The 21,476-nt window shown below is 45.3% G+C and overlaps 3 protein-coding genes across 3 annotated transcripts; 1 reads left to right on the top strand and 2 right to left on the bottom strand.

Annotated features, from left to right (window-relative positions):
- Window positions 1,686-2,660, top strand: LOC100623905 (olfactory receptor 5-like). The gene has a single exon (XM_003356096.1). The coding sequence runs from the start codon at window positions 1,686-1,688 to the stop codon at window positions 2,658-2,660; it is 975 nt and encodes a 324-aa protein (XP_003356144.1).
- LOC100624006 (olfactory receptor 5-like) lies at window positions 8,487-9,502 on the bottom strand. Its single transcript, XM_003356097.2, has one exon. The coding sequence runs from the start codon at window positions 9,423-9,425 to the stop codon at window positions 8,487-8,489; it is 939 nt and encodes a 312-aa protein (XP_003356145.1). The 5' UTR covers window positions 9,426-9,502.
- On the bottom strand, window positions 19,292-20,584 carry LOC100736698 (olfactory receptor 10A7-like). The gene has a single exon (XM_021095121.1). It carries the CDS (start codon window positions 20,500-20,502, stop codon window positions 19,510-19,512), a length of 993 nt encoding a protein of 330 aa, XP_020950780.1. The 5' UTR covers window positions 20,503-20,584; the 3' UTR covers window positions 19,292-19,509.

Below are 21,476 nucleotides of genomic sequence, written 5' to 3'. Positions count from 1 at the left end.
GGGAATGTCGAAAGAGATTGGAGCACTAGGAGAGACTCAGAATGAATTGAAGAGCGATGAAGCCACCTAAAAATAGATTTTTCTCATATGGATGGAAGAACGCTGATTTCTTCCCTTCCTCTTACGTCTTTACCCTTCAGCTACACTGGCTTTTATTTTCCTGGAAGATGCTAAACTCCTTCTTGACAAGATTTTTGCAGTTGCTTTTGCTTGTTCCACTCAGAATGCTCTTCCACCAGCTCAACATTCACTTATCTTTCTCATTAGTTGAAAATATACTCAAACGTCACTACCCTCCTGAAAGAAGCTCTTTCCCTGAGTGCCCACCCTAAAATGGCCTCCTTCAGAAGATGCCAACCATCCTGTTTTGCTTTCTCCTCAGCACTTCCTGCTGAAATTCATTATTTATCTTTCATTTGCCTTCTCTATCCCTTACTACCTAGAATATAAATTTCAAGAGCTCATGGACATGAGTTCTGCTCACTGGTTGATTTCAGGCACCTGAAAATATGGAGTATATTTGAATATATATAAGTGATAAGTCAGATGTAGGTCCAAACAGAATAATCTCCATGTCTTAGTCACCTAAAATGCAAGATGAATCCCCAATACTAGCAGCAAAGGCAAAGGACCCCAATTTCTACAACTCCATCCTTTTCGAAAAGTCACTTACTGCCTGCGAGCTTCAGGACCGTCTTGTATATGAACTGGTAAAATAATGCCGATTTTTGCAGGGTTGTGAAAATCAGTCAATCGCCTGATTCAAAAAGTGGGTTCAAAAAGTGCAGTACAGGGTAGGGGCACATAAGTGATGCTAAGTATATGCAGTTTCTTTCCTTAAAAAAAATGTTCTCTTTCTGGAAGGGGTTGTGTTTAGAAGTATTCAGGGAAGACATTTCTCACTGGTCTCTTTAGAGACACCATTATAGCTGGTCTTCTCTCTAAGACACAGTAGTAAATTGCCTCCAGAAATTCAACCCAATTAAAAGAGGGATATGTCTCAGAATAAGGGAATTGTGAGTCTACCTTTATTGAAAATAGTGCTGACAACTTCTGGGGTCCTGGGACAATTTTCAGAAAGAAAGAGAGTGAGAGAGGGAAGGAAAGAGAGAAAGAAAAGAAAGAAAAGAAAGAAAAGAAAGAAAAGAAAGAAAAGAAAGAAAAGAAAGAAAGAAAAGAAAGAAAGAAAGAAAGAAAGAGAGAGAGAAAGAAAGAAAGAAAGAAAAGAAAGAAAGAAAGAAAAGGAAAGGAAAGGAAAGGAAAGGAAAGGAAAGAAAAGGAAAAGAAGGAAGACATCACTTAAAGTCATAAAAAGTAACAGAACAATTACACCTTGCTTTATAAAGCACTTTCCATCTATTGCCATATTTAATATCCGCAAGGGCTAAGGACCACCTGGATATAGGCTTCACCTCCATCTAACAGATAGATAAGGGGGAGGAGGGACATAAAGGCTGAGCATCTTGCCAATGATCACAGGTGTAGTAAGTACAGTGTAGAGTTTTCCATTTCCAGTTTTTCAGTTTCCCAGTTGCTGCTCATGGTGCTTCTGACAACAGTCCAACCATCAGGCTTCAGCAAAGCTACGCTGGCTCTAGGAGCCCTAACTATATATGCTCTTCCCCTTTACCCATTTATTTTTTTCATGGACCATGACTCTGTCAATCTTTCTCTTTCTGACGTAGATGGAGCGGTCTCTGGACTTAGCCAATATGTCCAGAGTCCAAGAGTTTATCCTACTGGGTTTGTCTGCCAGGCAAGGTATAAGGGACGTCCTGTTTGTCGTCTTCCTGGCCCTCTACCTGCTGACCCTCCTGGAGAACACACTCATCGTCTTCCTCATCTGCAGTCACACCGACCTCCACAAGCCCATGTACTTCTTCCTGGGAAACCTGAGCTGCCTGGAGATGTGCTACGTGTCAGTGACCATGCCCAGCCTGCTCGTGGGGCTGAGAGCCAGTCCGTGCCATGTGCCTTTCGCCGTCTGCATAATTCAGTTTTTTTTATTCATATCGCTCATCGGCACCAAGTGCACCCTCCTGGCCTCCATGGCCTATGATCGCTATGTGGCCATCTGCCGCCCACTCCACTACCCACTGCTCATGAGGCCCCAGGTCTGCCTGAGCTTGGCCATGACGTCGTGGCTTGGGGGGCTGCTGGTCTCAGTGGTCAAGACAACATGCATCGCCAGCCTGTCCTACTGTGGCCCCAATGTCCTCAACCACTTCTTCTGTGATGTCTCGCCTCTGCTCGACCTGTCCTGCACCCACGTGGCCCTGACGGAGCTGGTGGACTTCATCTCTGCCATCCTCACTTTCTGTGGGACACTGCTGATTGCTCTGGGCTCATACGCCGCCATCGGGAGGGCTGTGCTGCGCATGCCTTCTGCCACCGCCCGCTGCAAAGCCTTCTCCACCTGCGCCTCCCACCTGGTGGTGGTGGGCATCTTCTACTCAGTGGTCCTCTTTGTGTATTCCCGCCCCAGCCGGGTGGAACCCACCAACCTCAACAAGGTGCTGTCCATCATCTACACGGTGGCCACGCCCATATGCAGCCCGATTGTCTACTGCCTGCGGAACAGGGAGGTCCACGCAGCGCTCCAGAAAACCCTCCACCCGCGCCGAGTCTCCTCAGGGAGCGCTCACGTTTCCTGCTCCTGATTTTAAAACGTTCATGGCCAAATGTACACACGACTTTCAAAGGCAGATAGAAACCCAGAAGAAGATATTCACGCCATAATGTATAAAGACTTTTTAAAATAAAGGAGAAAAATATGAGCACCTCAAAAGAAAAATGGTCATGAATAGGAAGTTATTGAAGGAAAAATTTAAGTGGCTGATAACCTACAAAAAGATTCTCCAGTAACCCAAGACATGCAAATTTACTCCTTGCCTACTGAAAAAAAAAAATGTGGCGTTCCCGTCGTGGCTCAGTGGTTAATGAATCCAACTAGGAACCATGAGGTTGAGCGTTCAATCCCTGGGTTGGGGATCCAGTGTTGTCGTGAGCTGTGGTGTAGGTCACAGACGCAGCTTGGATCCTGCATTGCTGTGGCTGTGGCGGCCAGGGCTACAGCTCTGATTAGACCCCTAGCCTGGGAACCTCCATATGCCATGGGTGTGGCCCTAAAAAGACAAAAAGACAAAATATATATATGTGTGTGTGTGTGTGTGTATGTGTGTGTAATGCAAAGTGTAAGCACAAGAATTTTTATTGCAACATTGTAATTTGGAATAAAAATTTTATTGGAAAATTTTGCAAGTAACACTAATGTCCACTGATACGAAATTATTTTTTAAATATATTATGTTATGTGCATAGTATGAAATCACACACATTCATTAAAGCGATTAAACCAGACCTGCAGGGATTTCCCTCGTGGCTCAATGAACTAAGGATTTAGCCTTGTCGCTGCTGTGGCTCTGGTTACAGCTGCAGCTTGGGTTTGATCTCTGGCCTGGAAACTTCTGCATGCCGAGGGCACCACCGAAACAACAACAACAAACCAGACCCGCAGGTACTGTCATGAGGAGACAGTATGTTGTTGAGTTAAAAATGAAAGAAGCACTATGAAAGTATGTCAAAGATTTGTAAAATGATAATAATAAATAAACTAATTGCAGTGGTTATTTGTGTTAACCTGTGCCTAGAAAGGAATCTGAAAAGGTACATATCAAAGAGTTATTAGCCTTGTTTGGAGGCATGAGACCATATTTCCTATTTTATATCTTTGAATATTTTGCAATAAGCATGTATTACCTTTATAACTGAGTAAATGAGCATGTTACAAGGGAAAACTGAAATTCAAAGAATTACCTTCTATGGAATGACTTATTGTAACAAGATATTTTTCATGTTTATTTTAAGTAATAAAAACTCATGCTGACAGAGCCTCAAGGGCAATGAGCATATTCTGGGGTTGTTGGTGAGAGTATATGTTAGTACATTTTAGAAGGGCTGTTTGATATACATGCAAAAAGCCTTGAGATCTGAATGGCCTTACATCCACCAGTTCTTCTTTGGAAATTTGTCCTGGAGAAGAAAGTGGAAGATGTGGGCAAAAGCTGACATACAATGATATCTATTCCAGACTATTTGTACAAATAACCCAAAGTTCATCCCCCAAAAATGCAATAGAAATGGCCAATAAACTATAGAATAATGTCCAATGTCCATGACTACTAAAGAAATGGAGCTCAATAAATGCACCTCCACATAGCAAATTAAAAAGAAAGAAAGAAAGAAAGAAATCCTTTGAGAAAACCTAGTGTCGGTTGGATGTGGGGGAAAGATACCCTCTAGGACTGCTGTGGAAATGCAGACTGAGCAGTGTTTTTGGGAAACAATTTGCCAATATTTGCCAAATTTTATAGTCACACACGTTGGACACACAACAATTATCTTTTTTTTTTCATGCTATTGATATTGAGATAGTCTTTAGTTATCTTCGCTGGTGTTTCCAGCCCTTTGCCTTCCAGGCACACAGATGATTGCACTTTCTGGGCTCTTTGCTACATGGGTAGGATCACCTGAGTGCTCCTGGCCACCAAGTCATTGTGTCACTTCCAGACCAAATTATTTAATTCCTAGGGTGAGACTCTCCAGACCTCATTTCTCTGTCCCTGCAAAGAAATGAGGTGCCACGCAAAGTTCAAAACTGGCCCCTTCCACCTGACCATGGTTAGCAGAATACCCTTTAAAATGGTCACAAAAATTCACTAGGAGTTCCCATTGGGGTGGAGGGCTGTGAGGAGAGCAATGTTCTGTGCAATGTTTTGATTGGCCAGCTGGTGTGGTGTCACGTGTTTGGGGGGGCGGCGAGGAGGGGGTTACAATGCTCTGATTGGCCAGCTGGTGTCACCTGCCTTCCCCTAGAGCTAAGAGGAGAGGCTGCCAGCTCACTCAAGCCATAAGGATGGAGGGTGGGGTAGTGCTTCTCCCTAGGAACATTAGGGTGTATCACAAAAGACACCTCTTTAGGTGATGTGGTGTCAAGAAAATATCAGGCGTCTACTGCAGCTGTGATTCCATGAAGGAAATGGATCACAGAACAGAGAAGGAGGCGGAAAGAAGAAAGCTGTACGAAACACAAATTGGTACAACGGCTATGGAAAACAGTATGGAGGGTGCTTAGAAAACTAAATATAGAACTACCATATGATCCAGCAAGCCCACTCTCGGGCATATATCCAGACAAAAGTTTCATTCAAAAAGATACATGCACCCCTATGTTCATTGCAGTGCTATTGGGCAGCGCTATTGACAGTAATCAAGACATGGAAACAGCCTAAATGTCCATCGACAGAGGAATGGAATAAGAAGATGTGGTACATGTATACAATGGAATACTACTCAGCCATAAAAAAGGACAAAATAATGCCACTTGCAGCAATATGGATGCAACTAGAGATTCTTACACTAAGTGAAGTAAGTCAGAAAGAGAAAGACAAATACCCTATGACATCACTTCTGTGTGGAATCTAAAATTTGGTACAAATGAACCTTTCCACAGAACAGAAACAGATTCACACACATAGCAAACAGACTCAGGGTTGCCAAGGGGATGGGGGGAGGGCATGGGATGGATGGGGAGTTTGGGGTTAGCAGATGCAAACTATGACATTTAGAATGGATAAGCAATGAGATCCTATATTATAGCACAGGGAACTATATCCAGTCTCTTGGAGTAGAACATGATGGAAGAGAGTATGAAAAAATACAGAAAGTATGTATATATATGACTGAGTCACTTTGCTACATAGAGCAACTACATAGAGGACACTGCTACATAGAGGACACTGACTCAACACTGTAAATCAGCTACACTTTAACAACAAAAAAGAAAACTGGAAACCCAACAGCTCCCAGTGTTTCTGGGCACTGTGTCAGTCAGTGGGGCAGAAGGAAACTGAACACAAAGCAGAATGGGGGTCACATTTGGCTCTATCTCATGGACAGAAGGGAGAGATTAAAGTGATTTTTTAATATTGAACAATAATTTCATTTTAAAAGCAATATATACTTGCCACCAAAAATTTTCGACAAAATATAATGACACGAAAATGAAAGCAAAGTCTTCACCATTAGCATTTTATAGTGCTGGTTTTCAAATTCTCTCATATTCTTTCAATGTGTATATACATATATACACAGTGCAATAAAAATCAAAACATCATAACATTGTAAGTCAACTATACTTCGATAAAACTAAAAAATGAAAAAAAAGTCAAAATGTAATTACACTGTCCATGCTGTTTTATAACCTGAATTTTCCACATCATGATATATAACTGACACCTTTCATGGAAGTAAATATACTTACAAAATTCACTTTTTGTGGCATGGTAGGATTCTATTGCATAGCTGTGATGCAGTTTTTTGTTTTTGTTTGTTTGTTTTGTCTTTTGCCTTTTTAGGGCTGCACCCACGTGCGGCATATGAAGGTTCCCAGGCTAGGGAACCAATCGGAGCTACAGCTGCTGGCCTACACCACAGCCACAGCAACGCCAGATCTGATCCGCACCTGAGCCTACACCACAGCCCAGGGCAACACAAAAAACGGATCCTTAACCCACTGAGCAAGGCCAGGGATCGAAGCCACATCCTCGTGGCTCTTGCTCGGGCTCATTGACAGCTGAGCCATGAAGGGAACTCCCTGCAGTTTGTTTTACTGACTCCTCTATTGTTGAATGGAGGTTTCTCCCAACAGTGCTCCAGTGAAAGAGCAAAATGCAATAAATATTCTCACAGTTGTGTTGTTGTAGGCATCCCGTTATTTCCTTGGGAAAAAAATCCTTAAAATGATACTCTTTCAAAGCCCAGGGACATTCAGGTTTTACTGCATATTGACAAATTGCCCTCCAGAAACATTGTACTGATATCAGATAATAACTTTTCATGATTACTGAAAATTGCAAAAAAAATTAATTTTGCAGTGTGCATTCTCAAAATAAATCTAAGCAAACATATGAAGACATCTAGAATTTTTATATTTCACATTTTTAAATTTAAATTTCTATTTAGAATTTACTCTAATGTTTTACATTTTGATCCATAACTATATTAGGTCTCCATGCCAATATAGAGATATAATTTTTTAAAACGGCTTCATAAAGTTTCATAATATGCGGGCATGGTAATTTACTCAGTCATTATGCTATTGATGAACAGTCATGTTCTTTCCAGATTGGCCCACTTAAAACAATGCTACAATAAACATATTTATCATGTATTTTTACAGATCAGTGCTTTAATTTCCCTGTGAGATATCTGCAGATGTGGAGATTCAGGGTCAAAATGTAGGCACAATTCGAATCTTAATAGGAGATACCAGATTGTCTTCCAAGAATGTTTTAACAATTTATTCCACCACCAGCCATATAAGAGAGTCCCTATTTTTTCAAAGCCACATCAATTGTGGCTATTAACAATCATTTGAATTTTTCCTGATCTGATACAGGGATGGTACAAGATTGTAACTACCATTTTTTCCTGAGCATTAAGGGGATTTATTAGAATCGTTTGTGTTATTTCATCCATAAATGGCCATTTATAATGGCGCTCCTTACCCTGACATACCTATATTGTTGAAGTAAGATACTGAATGCTTTGAAAACAGTTTGATAGTTCTTTAGAGCATGAAGTATAGCATAAACATATGACCCAGAAATTCCACTCCTAGGTACATACTCGAGGGAAAAGAACTGTTTACCACACAAATAGTTATATGCAAATGTCTACAGCAGCATTATCCCTAATAGCTAAAAAGTAGAAACAACTCAAACATCTATCAACCGGCAAATAGGCAACTAAGTATGGTGTAACCATAAAATGGAAATTTATTTTCTTTTTAGGCCTGTGGCATATGAAGGCTCCCAGGCTAGGGGTCAAACAGATCTGTAGCTGATGGCCTGTTCCACAGCCACAGCAACTTGGGATCCAGGCCACATCTGAGACCTGCACCACAGCACACAACAACGCCAGGTCCTTAACCCACTGAGTGAGGCCAGGGATCGAACCCGCATCCTCACAGACACCATGTCGGATTCTTAACTGCTGAGCCCCAATGGAAACTCCCCATATAATGGAATATTATCCAACCATAAAAAGGAATGACATACTGACACAGGCTACACCATGCATGAACCTTGAAAATATGATGCTAAGCAAAAGAGACCACACAAAATTCTATATATTACTAAACTTATGCGAAATGTCCAAACAGGCAAATCCATAGAGACAGAAGGAAGATTGGTGGTTTTTAGCGCTGGGGGGTGGGGCAGGGGATGGGAAGTGACTTCTAGTGCATAGGGGTTACTTTCGGGGGTGACGAAACTATTCTGGAATTCGATAATGGTGACAGTGGCACAACTCTGTGAATGCACTAAATCTCCACGGAACTGTACATGTTTAAAGATGAAAGGTTTGGTATGTGAACATAAAGTATGGTAACTTGAGACCTCTCCCATGTCTGATGCTAGGCAGCCTCAGCGCCAGTGGAGCATTTTCTGCAGCGCTGCCTGGACCTCCTTGTTCCGCAGGCAGTAGATGACGGGGTTGCACAGGGGCGTGGCCACCGTGTAGACGACAGAGAGGACCTTGTTGAGGTCCATGGATTTGATGCGGCTGGGACGGGCGTAGATGAAGAGGGTGGCTGAGTAGAAGATGCCCACCACCACCAGGTGGGACACGCAGGTGGAGAAGGCCTTGCTGCGGGCGGCAGCTGAGGGCATGCGGAGCACGGTCAGCCCAATGGCTGAGTAGGAGGCTATGGCCACCAGGAGGGAACCCCAGAGGATGAAAATGGCAGAGATGAAGTCCACCAGCTCCGTCAGGGCCACGTGGGTGCAGGACAGGTTGAGCAGAGGGGAGACATCACAGAAAAATTGGTTGAGGACATTGGGGCCACAGTAGGACAGGCTGGCGATGCATGTTGTCTTGGCCACTGAGACCAGTAACCCACCAATCCATGAGGCCATGGCCAAGTTCAGGCAGACCTGGGGCCTCATGAGCAGTGGGTAGTGGAGTGGGCGGCAGATGGCCACATAGCGGTCATAGGCCATGGAGGCCAGGAGGGTGCACTCCGTGCAGATGAGAGAGATGAAGAAGAAGAGCTGGGTCATGCAGGCTGTGAAGGAGATGTGAAAGGGTCCCGTCCACAGCCCCACGAGCAGGCTGGGCGTGGTCACTGACACGTAGCACATCTCCAGGCAGCTCAGGTTTCCCAGGAAGAAGTACATGGGCTTGTGGAGGTCGGTGTGACTGCAGATGAGGAAGACGATGAGTGTGTTCTCCAGGAGGGTCAGCAGGTAGAGGGCCAGGAAGATGACAAACAGGACGTCCCTTATGTCCAACCTTGTGGACAAGCCCAGCAAGACAAACTCCTGGACTCTGGTCATGTTGCCCACCTTCAGGGACCTCTCCATCTAAGAACAAAATACGTCTACAAAGACTTCACACATCTATCTCTCTACCTCTTGCCTCACCCCAGATCCAAGCCATCATCTCTCTTAAGTAAATGAAATAACCCCTTATCTCGTCTTCTTGCCTCTGCAATCCTTCTCCACGTAGCAGCTGGTAGAGTCGTTGAAAATCATATATCATACAGGGTCAGTCCTCTGCCTAGAACACTTGACATTCTCTCCATTATTCTTAGAATAAACATCATGTTCCTTATCATGCCCTTCAAGCCCCCCAATTTTCTGAGCATTGCAAGCTGCTTCAGGTTCGAGCCATGTCATATTTCCTCTCCTCCCATCTATTGAAGCCCCATGTGTACCCTTTCCCTCTTTCCAATGATCCAAGATTCTTCAAGTCTTGAAGAATTCCCACGTGACATTCCTTCTGTCTGGAACACTCTTCTCCCCGTTTGTGCTTTTCCTACTTCTGGGAATCCCTGACAGCCCTGGCATACATTTTTCAATGTCATATCCTCAGAGAAGCCTTCCTTGAAAATCTGCTATCAAGCCCTGTGTCATTATTCTCTATCTCTCTATCACAGAGACACTGTTATTCTTTTAAATTACTTGTCTGTTTGTTCCATCTTTCCAGGTCTCTCCAACTGGATTGTAAGCCTGGGGGAGGGAACAGGACCTGCCTTGCTCACAGCTCTATTCTTGGTATCTAGCAAGAGAGTGTGTTTCCAGTATCTTACAGCTACTCAATGCATGTTTACTCAGTGCATGGTACATCAAAGTTGGATTTATGGGCCTCACACTTTCTGGGAGATGCAGCAACAAATGACAGAGGAGTTGGCTGGGAGCGGTGGGACTCTGCCTAGGTGACCTTCCCTTCAATTTCTGATGGTTGGTGATTTGGAAGGGAGTCAATATAGGGTGGTTAGAAAGATACCCATCTTGGGATCAGAAATCCTAGCCTGTCCGCTTGTTACCATCTTTAGCATGTTGCTTGATTTATGCAAGACTTAGGTTTTTTCCTCTGTGAAATGGGAAGGATGATATTGCTTCCCATGAGATGTTATGGAGATTGCTTAAGAAAATGGAAGCATTAAGTTCTATGCAAAAGAGTTATTACTTTTGATAAAATTAGGGGACATTTTCTGAAAAAGCAACAATTTTCCCATGAATTTCAGTGGTTTTCCTGGGTATCTTAGAGTGGAGAATATTCCTCATCTCCCTAATCTGAGATTCCTCTACTGTTTTTAAGACATGCATTGATAGGATTTACCATCTATTAGAGAAAAGAGTTAGCTGTGTAATTTTCTAAAACAAGCAAATAGACATTTGATTCCTGACTTCCTCTAGAGAAGGCTATCTCCAGCCTTCTCCCCCGCAAATCTCTTGTTATAAAGATGGAGATAACATGTGTTATGTGTGTCTACGTTCAGGTTAGGGTCATGGAACAAAAGACTTCATTCACTTTCCATACCAAGCAAAGGAGGTGTCACTTCCCTTATTGGTAAAGGTGAAGAAACTGTGGTTCCCAGAGGCTACCAGTATGAAGTGAGAGCGCTGGGGGTTTTCAAGTAGGTTCTGTCTGATTTTACTACCCGCCAGTGCCAATGAGGTGGTATTGTTCGTGAAACCTGCCCTTGGTCTGTTAGGGAGCTACCTTAAGCTTCACCTCCTCCACAAAGCCTTCTTTGCACAGCCTAGCAGCCACGTCCGTCCCAACTGCACAGCACAGATGATGTTTACTCCTCGTCTGTCTTCTGCCTTTTATGGGGACCTTCTTTGGAATAACACAGGCACGTCTCAATCCACGACATGCCACGTTCCCCTTAAGAGGGTTTCGAGAACGTCACTTAAACTCTCTGAATCCCCATTGGCTCATAAATAAATTCTGGCATCCTGAGCTCCAGAGTGGAGATTGGCAATAACAATAATTCCCATGTAGCCGCATTCACCAGATGCCAGATGCTGTGTCAGGTGATTTTTATTCACATTTCATCCCCCTCCCAACACTGAGATGTAAGCATTAATATTGCCATTTCACAGATTTAGAAACTAAGGATCAGAGAGTCAGTTAGTTTCCACAAGACCTCCCAAAAGTAAGTAGAAAATATAGATTTGACATTCCAGGTGTGACTGGATCCATATTCATTATTTTCTTCCTTTTCTCTTGGGATTTGTGGTAAATTTTTCCTTGGATGCTAAACAAAAGCAGGATTTTTTGTCTTTTTAGGGCCACACCTTCAGCATATGGAGGTTCTCAGGCTAGGGGTCAAATTGGAGCTGTAGCTGCCACCCTACGCCACAGCCACACTCATGCCAGATCCAAATCACATCTGTGACCTACACCACAGCTACGCCACAGCACATCACAGCTCACAGCAATGCTGGATCCTTAACTCACCGAGCGAGGCCAGGGGTAGAACCTGCATCCTCATGGATGCTAGTCAGATTCGTTTCCACTGAGCTGCGACGGGAACTCCTGGGGTAAAATTTTCATTTTATTTTTTTGAAGCACTTTGGCCAAAGAGGAAAAGAAATTTATTCTTCTGCTCTAGGAAGGGAATGTTAGGGCTAGAAGGGCCACTTGAAGGCTCTCAGTTTGACATTCTCAGTTTTTATAGGAGGAAATTGAAAATATCTACACAGACACAATGGTTGCAGTTGATGATACGATTACATAGAATGCATCTGAGTTTCCCAAAATACCAGGTGCAAAGTACCTGCAAGTATATCATCTTTGGGGTCCTGGACAAAGACTTTATAGGTAGGATCCTATTTCATCATCCCAATGATCCTAAACAGTCAGCCCTCTTAGTCCCATTCTACTGATGAAGAACCAGAGACTTGGAGAGTAAAAGCCTTGTGCTCAAGGTCCCTCAGCAAATTATGAAGCTGATGCTCAATTAAATATGATTTATGGGGAGTTCCCATCATGGCTCAGTGGTAACAAACCTGACCAGGATGCATGAGGATGTGATCCCTGGCCTTACTCAGTGGGTTAAGGATCTGGCATGGCTGTGAGCTGTGGTGCAGGTCACAGATGCAGCTCAGATCCTGCATTGCTGTAGCTGTGGTGTAGGCTGGCAGCTGTAGCTCTGATTCAGTCCCTAGCCTGAGAACCTCCATATGCTGAGGGAATGGCCCTAACAGACCAAAAAAAAAAAAAAACTTACAGGTAAAGAGCTGCATTCTAGGGTCATATTTACCTGGTAACTTCCCTGCTCTGGGCATCAATCCCCTTGATTATACGTCTAACCTCAGACATGATTAAATGAAGCAAGAGGATTAACACACTTTCAGGCTCCACTGACGTCTGTTCTCTTTGATCCAGTAGTGGGTGGTGCTGTCCCTAGTCCAGAAGCAAAGAGGTTACATCTGCCCCAAACCAAAGTCGAAACTGCCGGTGGCCCTGAAGAGGGCTCTTCAGACAAACCCCTCAGTGCTGAATGATGGAGCGCCTCTTGGTTCCAGACAAGAACCCCTCAACGGCCCTCTTCCCTCGGTGTCTCCCTCTCCCCATGGGGCTTTTTTCTTCCATGATTCACTTTCTCAACATGTACTTGGCACATGTGTCTGTAGCATCAACATGCACTCAGCACAGTGGTGATACAGAGATGAACGGATGTGGGCAGTTCCTGCTGTGGCCCAGTGGAAACAAACCCAAGTAGGATCCATGAGGGTGTGGGTTTGATCCCTGGCCTCGCTCAGTGGGTTAAGGATCCAGTGTTGCCGTGAGCTGTGGTGTAGGTCTCAGATGTGGTTCAGATCCCACATCGCTGTGGCTGTGGTGTAGGCTGGCAGCAGTAGCTCTGATTCAACCCCTAGCCTGGGAACTTCCATATGTCATGGGTGAGGCCCTAAAAAGCAAAAAAAATTAATTTAATTTAATTTAATTAAAAAAAAAAACAGAGGCCTGCAGCCTCATGGTTCCTGGTCAGATTTGTTAACCACCGAGCCATGACGGGAACTCCAATATTATTCTTCTTTATTGGTTAAACTTGGACACATTTAGATAGCCTGTCCCACCCTCGATAGCCTTTTCTGGGGAAAAAAAAAAAAAGATGGATATAATTATCTTCATCACAACTTCTGTAATAACTCCACTCTTAAATAAGAGTCAAATAGACCTGGCTCTGAATAGTTACTCTTCCACCAAATAACTGCAAGATTTGGGCAAAGTCCTGGTGGAACTTCAGTTTCTTTATTTGCAAGGTGGGAATTATTTTAGTACTTACAGGGTACTCAAAAGTGTTGCCATGTGCCAAGTTTCTGACATGGGGTAATCAATAAATGTTATCTATTATTATTAAATTGTATGAGATGGAACTAGAGACTCTCATACTAAGTGAAGAAGCCAGAGAGATAAAGACAAATCCCTCATGATATCACTTATATCTGGAATCTATAACCTGGCACAAATGAACTTATCTACAGAAAAGAAACTCATGGTCTAGGAGAACGAACTTGCGGTGGCCAAGGGGGGAGGGTGTGGGAAGGACTGGGAGCCTGAGGTTAATAGATGCAAACTCTTGGATTCTGAGTGGATAAGCAGTGAGATCCTTCTGTATAGCACAGGGACCTATATCTAGTCACTTATGATGGAACGCGATGGAGGGTAACATGAGAAAAAGAATGTATATAGGGGTGTGTGTGTGTGACTGGGTCACTTTGCTGTACAGGAGAAATTGACAGAACACTGTGAACCAACTGTAATGGAAAAAATAGAAATCATTTAAAAAAATAAATAGTATGGCATGAAAAAATATATATGATCCTTTATCATAATAATGACTAATTATTATGTAATTAATAATTAATAATTTCAAGAGGTACACATTACTTCACTAATAAATGTTTTCACCATCCTGTGAGTGAAGATTATGTACTGCACATCACAGAAGAGGAACTAAAGCTTGGAGAGGGGAAGAAGCTTGACCAAGTCACACAGATAGTTCCTGGCAAATCCTGCTGTCCAGTGCAGGTCTACCTGATACTGAAGCCAGGGATCGTTTCTTCGGACGTGGCTGCCTCTCCATGAGGAAGAAGTTGCTCATGTTTGAGTCTAAACAATGAAGCCAACCTTTGGCCCAGCCTCCAAACTGGATTTCAGGGCTGGCAAGTTAGCATAATCCAGGCAGGCAGTCGTGCGGATAGCAAGGCAGAGTAGGAGTTTGATGAAGGGGTATTTATTTCTACAAGGAAGGACTGGGAAAACCTCACACAGGGTCTGACATTTTAAAATCTATTTTTATTGACGTAGAGTGGATTAACAATGTCGTGCCAGTTTCTGCTGTACATCAAAGTGGCCCAGGCATACCTATATATACGTATGTGTATGCTTTTTCTCATATTATCTCCCATCATGGCCTACCCCCAAAGATTGGATGTATTTCCCTGTGCTGTACAGCAGGGTCTCATTGCTCATCCATTCTAAATGCCATAGTTTGCATGCAGAGGGTCTGACGTTTTAACTGAGCCTTGAAGGATTTGTAGAATTATTAAGGTTAGAAAAAGCAGAGAGTGTGAGCCACCTAGGGAAAGGAACTTCACCAGCGGAGGTGCAAAGATGTGACTACACTTTAATCAAAGTCACTCTGCAAGTTCAAAACTTCTGCTCAGATTTTCAGTTCCCATCCCAGCCATTCATTTTCTCTTTCCTTTTCTTTTGTCTTTTTGCCTTTTTAGGGCCGCACCCCATGGCATATGGAGGTTCCCGGGCTAGGGGTCGAATCGGAGCTGCAGCTGCCAGCCTACACCACAGCCACAGCAATGCCAGCCAAGCTGCATCTGCAACCTACACTACAGCTCAGGGCAACACAGGATCATTTACCCACTGATCAAGACCAGGGATCGAAACTGATGGTTCCTAGTCGGTTTTTTAAACCACTTAGCCCTAACAGAAACTTCCAGCCATTCCTTTTCAACCATTCCTCAGAGACATCTCGGTATGGCAGAGAGAATTCAGGCATTAGAATACAAGGCACCTGAACTCCAATTCCAAATCCTCTACTGCTTACTTGTATCAAATCTAGCATTTTTACTCCTCTTACTGACCCTCAGTTTCTCCATCCATAAAAGAGGAACTGTATTTGTAATGATATTATAGGATTATTGAGATACTTCATGGAGGTCATACAGGAAAACACTCACAAAGCATCTGTCATAGGGTAGACTGCTGCCAGTACTATTTCCTCTCTTCTCATCTGGATAAGTCCTTCCTTTGCCCCCTGCAGGTGAACGACCCAGACTCCTTACCTGAATAGCTCACGTAAGAGGAGTCTTGCGTGTCTCTGGCCAGTGACCAGATGGTCTGAGCTCGCACTCAGGGACAGAATTTTCGGGAATGGGACCGGAGAGTTCAGTAGTCGGAAGACAGGGAGAGCTCCTTGAATTCACACCAACCTGGAAGGCGCTGACCATGGTGCTGAGCAGGAGCTCCCGCCAGACCCACCTCACGTCTTCACCTGGCACACACTCTGACCTGGTGTTGTCTGGGCACTGCCACGCCGCCTCTGTCCTCCATGCCAACGTGCAGAGAAACCGGCTTAAACAAAGCTAAGGATCTCTGAGGCCTCCCTCCCCTAATCTCTGTGGAATTGACAGAAGGGAAAGGCTTTTCTTTTTTCTGAATTACAATTGGGCTTGAGGGAAGAGGGCAAAGCCACCCCTAATTTAGAATCCATCTTTAGGCCCTGTCAATAAGCATGCATTGATACCCTACTGTGTGTTAGAATGTGTTCTGTATGCTGGGAACACAAAAACCAATCAGACTTCACTTCTGTCCAAGGTCTGTCATCAAGGTGAATATGGAACTAGATGAGGACTAGGAATTGAGGAAGCAGAGGAAGGGGACTAGTCTAGTTATGGGGACTTACAGGAGACTTTCAGGAGAATGTACTAACTGAATTGAAGGTTGGGAAAGACTCTGAAGATCAGCCTCACTCAGCACCAGAAACACTCCACATGTACAAAAAGCACATGCCAGGTCGTTTGCACGATTCTCTTAAACACTCTCCTCTGAGGCTTCTGTATGAATGTAGAATTCCTTAGTGTGACATTTCAGGGTCTACATTATATGTCCCTACACTATGTGGACTCCTCCTCATGCCTGCAACACCCAGTTTCCTTTCATATTTCTGTCTCTTGTCTTGTTCCGATCCATCAGCCAAGTGTACCTTCTCTTGTGTCATGTTCTCCTGCAGAAATGAGTCATCTTCTGAGGTTGCATTGTTTGGAAAAGCTACCATGAGCCCCCTTTATCCCCTCTTCTTTACTTTATGGATTTTTAATTGATAAGATATGCATAACATAAAAGCCATCATTTTAGTCAGGTTCTAAGTGTACAGCTCAGTGTTATGAGCTTCGTTTACACTGTGGTGCAACCATCACCACCGTCCACCTCCAGAACGCTTCTCGTCTTGCAAAACTGAAACTCTGTAACCACTAAACACTAACTCCCTATCCCCTCCTCCCACGGACATTGCCTTTCTACTTTCTGTCTCTATGGATCTGACTCATATTAGTGGAATCATACAGTATCTTTTTCTGTGACTGGCTTATTCCATTGAGCTTAATGTCCTCAAGGTTCATCCAGGTTGTAGCCTGGATCAAAATGTCCTTTATATTTATTTATTTAGTCTTTTTGCCTTTTCTTGAGCCGCTCCCGTGGCATATGGAGGTTCCCAGGCTAGGGGTCGAATCAGAGCTGTAACTGCCAAGCCTACACCAGAGCCACAGCAACTCAGGATCCAAGCCACATCTGCAACCTACACTACAGCTCACGGCAATGCCGGATCGTTAACCCACTGAGCAAGGCCAGGGATTGAACCTGCAACCTCATGGTTCCCAATCGGCTGCATTAACCACTCCGCCACGACGGGAACTCCTGTCCTTTCTCTTTAAAGTGACTAAGATCCAATGGTATGGAGAGACCACATTTTGTTTATCCCTTCATCTGTCATTTGTTTCCACCTTTTAACTATTGTGAGTAATACTCCTATAAACACAGATGTGCAGGTATCTCTCTGAGACCCCACTTCCCATTGGGATCCCAACCCCCTTTGTTTAAAGCTGCCTGGAGCTAGTTGGATGTCTTTAGATCAGGGGCTTACAGAGCTGACTCAGCTCAGCAAGTTGGGTCAAGAAAATAAATATTCGGAGTTCTCTTTGTGATTCAGCAGCAATGAACCCAACTAGTATCCATGAGGACATGGGTTCCATCCCTGGCCCCACTCAGTAGGTTAAGGATCTGGCATTGCCATGAGCTGTAGTGTAGGTTGCAGTCGTGTCTCAGATCCCACATTGCTGTGGCTGTGGCATAGACTGGCAGCTGCAGCTCCGATTCAACAGCTAGCCCGGGAACTTCCATATGCTGCAGAAAGAAAGAAGAAAAAAAGAAAGACAGACAGACAGACAGAAAGGAAGGAAGGAAGGAAAGACAAAATGAATGTTCATTCGGCAAACCACATATATAAATCAGGTAACCATAGACTTAGAGCTTCAGTGGCAGACAGGGTTTAAAATCCTAATAATGTCAGGTACTAGCTGTGTGAAAATATTTCTCCTATAGCTATGTATTTTCTGCTGAATTTAGGTGATATCTTCATGCTTTCACAGGCAAGGGCTTGAATGTATGTCTATGTAAAACTGAGTTACTTTGCTGCACACCTAAAATTAACACGACTTTGTAAATCAATTATATTCCAATAGAATTTTTTTTTAAAAAAGTCAAGGGCTTGGTATGGATTTTCTACCAAAATAAAAAGATTGGAGAGGTATCAAAATACTTGAAGGAAGTTGTTAAGTGTTTCAGTTAGGAAGTTGTTAAGTGTTTCAATATTAGGAAACTAATATTTTCTTTTTATAAGAAGTTTGAATCTTATGGAAGTAAACATTCCCTTTCCCATTTCAAATCTGCTCTTTGTAGGTAAAATAGAAAAGAGCTGCTATTGATTTATATATGTATTATTGTATGTATACTTTTGTTTTTAACAAATGGGATCATACTATGCAAGTTCTTTTATGATTTCTTTGTTTAACTCCTAATCATGGTTCATCTTTCCGTATCTCTACATACAGGTCTGTCTCATAACTTTTTAACAGCTGCTTAGTATTTCACTGTATATTAGGCACCATAATTTATTTTACCAATCCCAATGTTATAAAATTAGGTTGTTTCACTTTTTTTTGTTACCATTCTAAAAAATTCTAAAATGAACATTTGTATACAAATATCGCTACAGAGGGTGCAACAGCCACCATGGAAAACAGTAGGAGAGTCCTCCAGAAAATAAAAATGAAGCTATCATATGATCCAGGAATTCCACCTCTTGTTATACATCCAAAGGAAATGAAAACAGAAAGTTGAAGAGATATATCCACTCCCATGTTTACAGCAGAATTATTCACAAGAGCCAAGATATGGAAACAACCTGGATGTCCATCAGCGAATACAGGGATGAAGAAAATGTCACACACACAAAATGGAATATCATTCCACCATGAGGAAGAAGGACATATACTAAAAAGTAACTGCAAAAAATAGTGCACGGGACACAGGTGTACTCAAAACTTATCAGCAATTCACATTAACTGGTTGTCCTGCATTTGTATTTGCCACTTCCACAGGAACTGTGCTTTCACTACTTTTTTTTTTTTTTTGGAGGGGGCACACCCACGGCATATGGCTAGGGGTCGAGCATCAGAGCTGTATCCACTGGCCTATGCCACAGCTACAGCAACACGGGACCTGCACCACCGCTCATGGCAACCCTGGATCCCCAACCCACTGAGCAAGGCCAGGGATCGAACCTGCATCCTCATGGATGCCAGTCAGATGTGTTTCCACTGAGTCATGACAGGAACTCCTTACCGTGCTTTTAAACACAAGTACGGATCATGCTCCACTATCAGGAACAGAAACTTACCCTACTCAACAAAGGCAAGTGCGTGAATGATGGCTCCGCTGCAGACAGCCATTAGGGAGATGCTGGTGCTGTTGCAAAGCAGGGAATCCAAGGAGAAACAGAAAGAATTCAGTATGATGCATAGAGAGGTGTCTAAAGACCAGCCAGGCATTGGATGAAAGGCTCTGGAATCAGACTGCTCCTGGAATATGCGTCCCTCTACCTCGAACACACACCTGCCCCAGGGCAGCCTTCACCTCCTTGTTCCGCAGGCTGTAGATGAGGGGGTTGAGCATGGGGGTCACCAGGGTGTAGGACAGGGACACCACCTGCTTGCTCTCCGGGGAGTAGCTGGCCTTGGGTCGCAGGTGGATGACCCCCGTGGTGCCATAAAACAGAACCACCACGATGAGGTGGGAGGCACAGGTGGACAGGGCCTTGCGGCGCCCCCTGGCCGACGGCATCTGCAGCACGGTGGCCAGAATCTGGGCGTAGGACGTGGCTATCAGACAGAAGGGAACCATGATAACCAGCACCGTGGCCACCAACACGTTGTCCTCGAAAACCCTGGTGTCGGCACACACCAGGCTCAGCAGAGGGGCGATGTCGCAGAAGAAGTGGCGGATGCCACGCGGCCCGCAGAAGGGGAACCGGAACAGCCAGACGGTGAAGACCAGAGCCACGGGCGCGCCCGCCAGCCAGCACGCGGCGGCCAGCCGATGGCAGAGCCGCGGGCTCACGATGGCGCCATAGCGCAGGGGCCTGCAGATGGCCACGTAGCGGTCCCAGGCCATGGCCGTCAGAAGGAAGCACTCAGACGAGACACAGGACAGCACCAGGAGCAGCTGCAGGGCGCAGCCCGCGGGCGACACGCCGCGCCCGGGCCGCAGCAGGGTCCCCAGCAGCCGAGGCACGACGTCCAGCGAGAAGCACATCTCCACCAGGGCCAGCTGGCGCAGGAAGAAGTACATGGGCGCGCGCAGGCCGGCGTCCAGGGCGGGCAGCAGCACGATGAGCGCGTCGCCCAGCAGCGCGAGCAGGAAGGCGGGCAGGAAGAGCGCGGCGAGCGGCGGCCGCAGCGCGGGCACGTGCGCGAAGCCCAGCAGCACGAACTGGCCGGCCGAGCTCAGGTTGGCCCAGGGCGGGGCAGCGGGGGCGCCCGGGGGAGCCCAGGCCGCAGGCATGGACCCAGGGGTGCGTGGGGAGCCGGCCCCCCGGGACGAGGCGGCCTGCGGGAGGGAAGAGGTGAGGAGCAGCCACGAAGTGGGAAGGGGCGCCTGCCTGGCCGCTGACCCGACAGGGCGCGCTCTGCAGAGCAGGGAGGGATCTTATTAGAAGGCAAGTCAGACCCCGTCACACTCAGGGCGCGCCTTGCAGACCCGGTGGACGCGGCAGGGACCCCAAAGGCCTTGCTGGAGTCCTCTAGGCCCTGGCGGGCCTGGCCCCGCCCACCTCCGACTCTGCTCCACGGAGCCCCGCCCACCTCTGACTCTGCTCCACGGAGCCCCGCCCACCCTCAAGGCCTTGTCCTGCCTCAGGGCTTTTGCACTGCCATCCCCTCTCCTGGGTGTTAGGACACTGTTTCCCCTTTACGGGGTCCTGTGTGGACTGGTTCCTGGCCACCTCTCCATCCTCTTCTGCTGAGCTTCCTGCTAAGTCTGGCTTCAAAGACCTACTCACGATCCACGAATATCTGCCTTTTCTCCTCACCCCAGGGCCTTTGCACTTGTTATTACTGCTTCTTGAGACACACAGGTTACTGCATGTTTGTATAACTGCTTCCTCTCTTCCTTCAAATATCAGCTAGGATGCTCCTCCTTGTGAGAAATTGTTTCTCAATAACCTGGTTTAAGGGAGCCCCTCCCCACACCCCAACATGGACATATGCCAGTCACTCTCTGTGCCATCATCTCATTCCTAAAAGCACCTTTGAGGTGTTCCCATCATGGCTCAGTGGCGAACGAATCCGACTAGGAACCACAAGTTTGCCGGTTCGATCCCTGGCCTTGCTCAGTGGGTTAAGGATCTGGCATTGCCGTGAGCTGTGGTGTAGGTTGCAGACACGGCTCGGATCCCGCGTCGCTGTGACTCTGGCGTAGTCTGGCGGCTACAGCTCTGATTCGACCCCTAGCCTGGGAACCTCCATATGCTGCGAGAG

The sequence above is a fragment of the Sus scrofa genome, chromosome 6 (assembly GCF_000003025.6).
Source record: "Sus scrofa isolate TJ Tabasco breed Duroc chromosome 6, Sscrofa11.1, whole genome shotgun sequence".
Taxonomy (NCBI): domain Eukaryota; kingdom Metazoa; phylum Chordata; class Mammalia; order Artiodactyla; family Suidae; genus Sus; species Sus scrofa.
This window is presented reverse-complemented; position numbering and strand designations above follow the sequence as displayed.

Bases quoted from the DNA above. Each gene is read 5' to 3' on its own strand.
- LOC100623905 (XM_003356096.1), top strand. From the start codon at position 1,686: ATGGAGCGGTCTCTGGACTTAGCCAATATGTCCAGAGTCCAAGAGTTT.
- LOC100624006 (XM_003356097.2), bottom strand. From the start codon at position 9,425: ATGGAGAGGTCCCTGAAGGTGGGCAACATGACCAGAGTCCAGGAGTTT.
- LOC100736698 (XM_021095121.1), bottom strand. From the start codon at position 20,502: ATGCCTGCGGCCTGGGCTCCCCCGGGCGCCCCCGCTGCCCCGCCCTGG.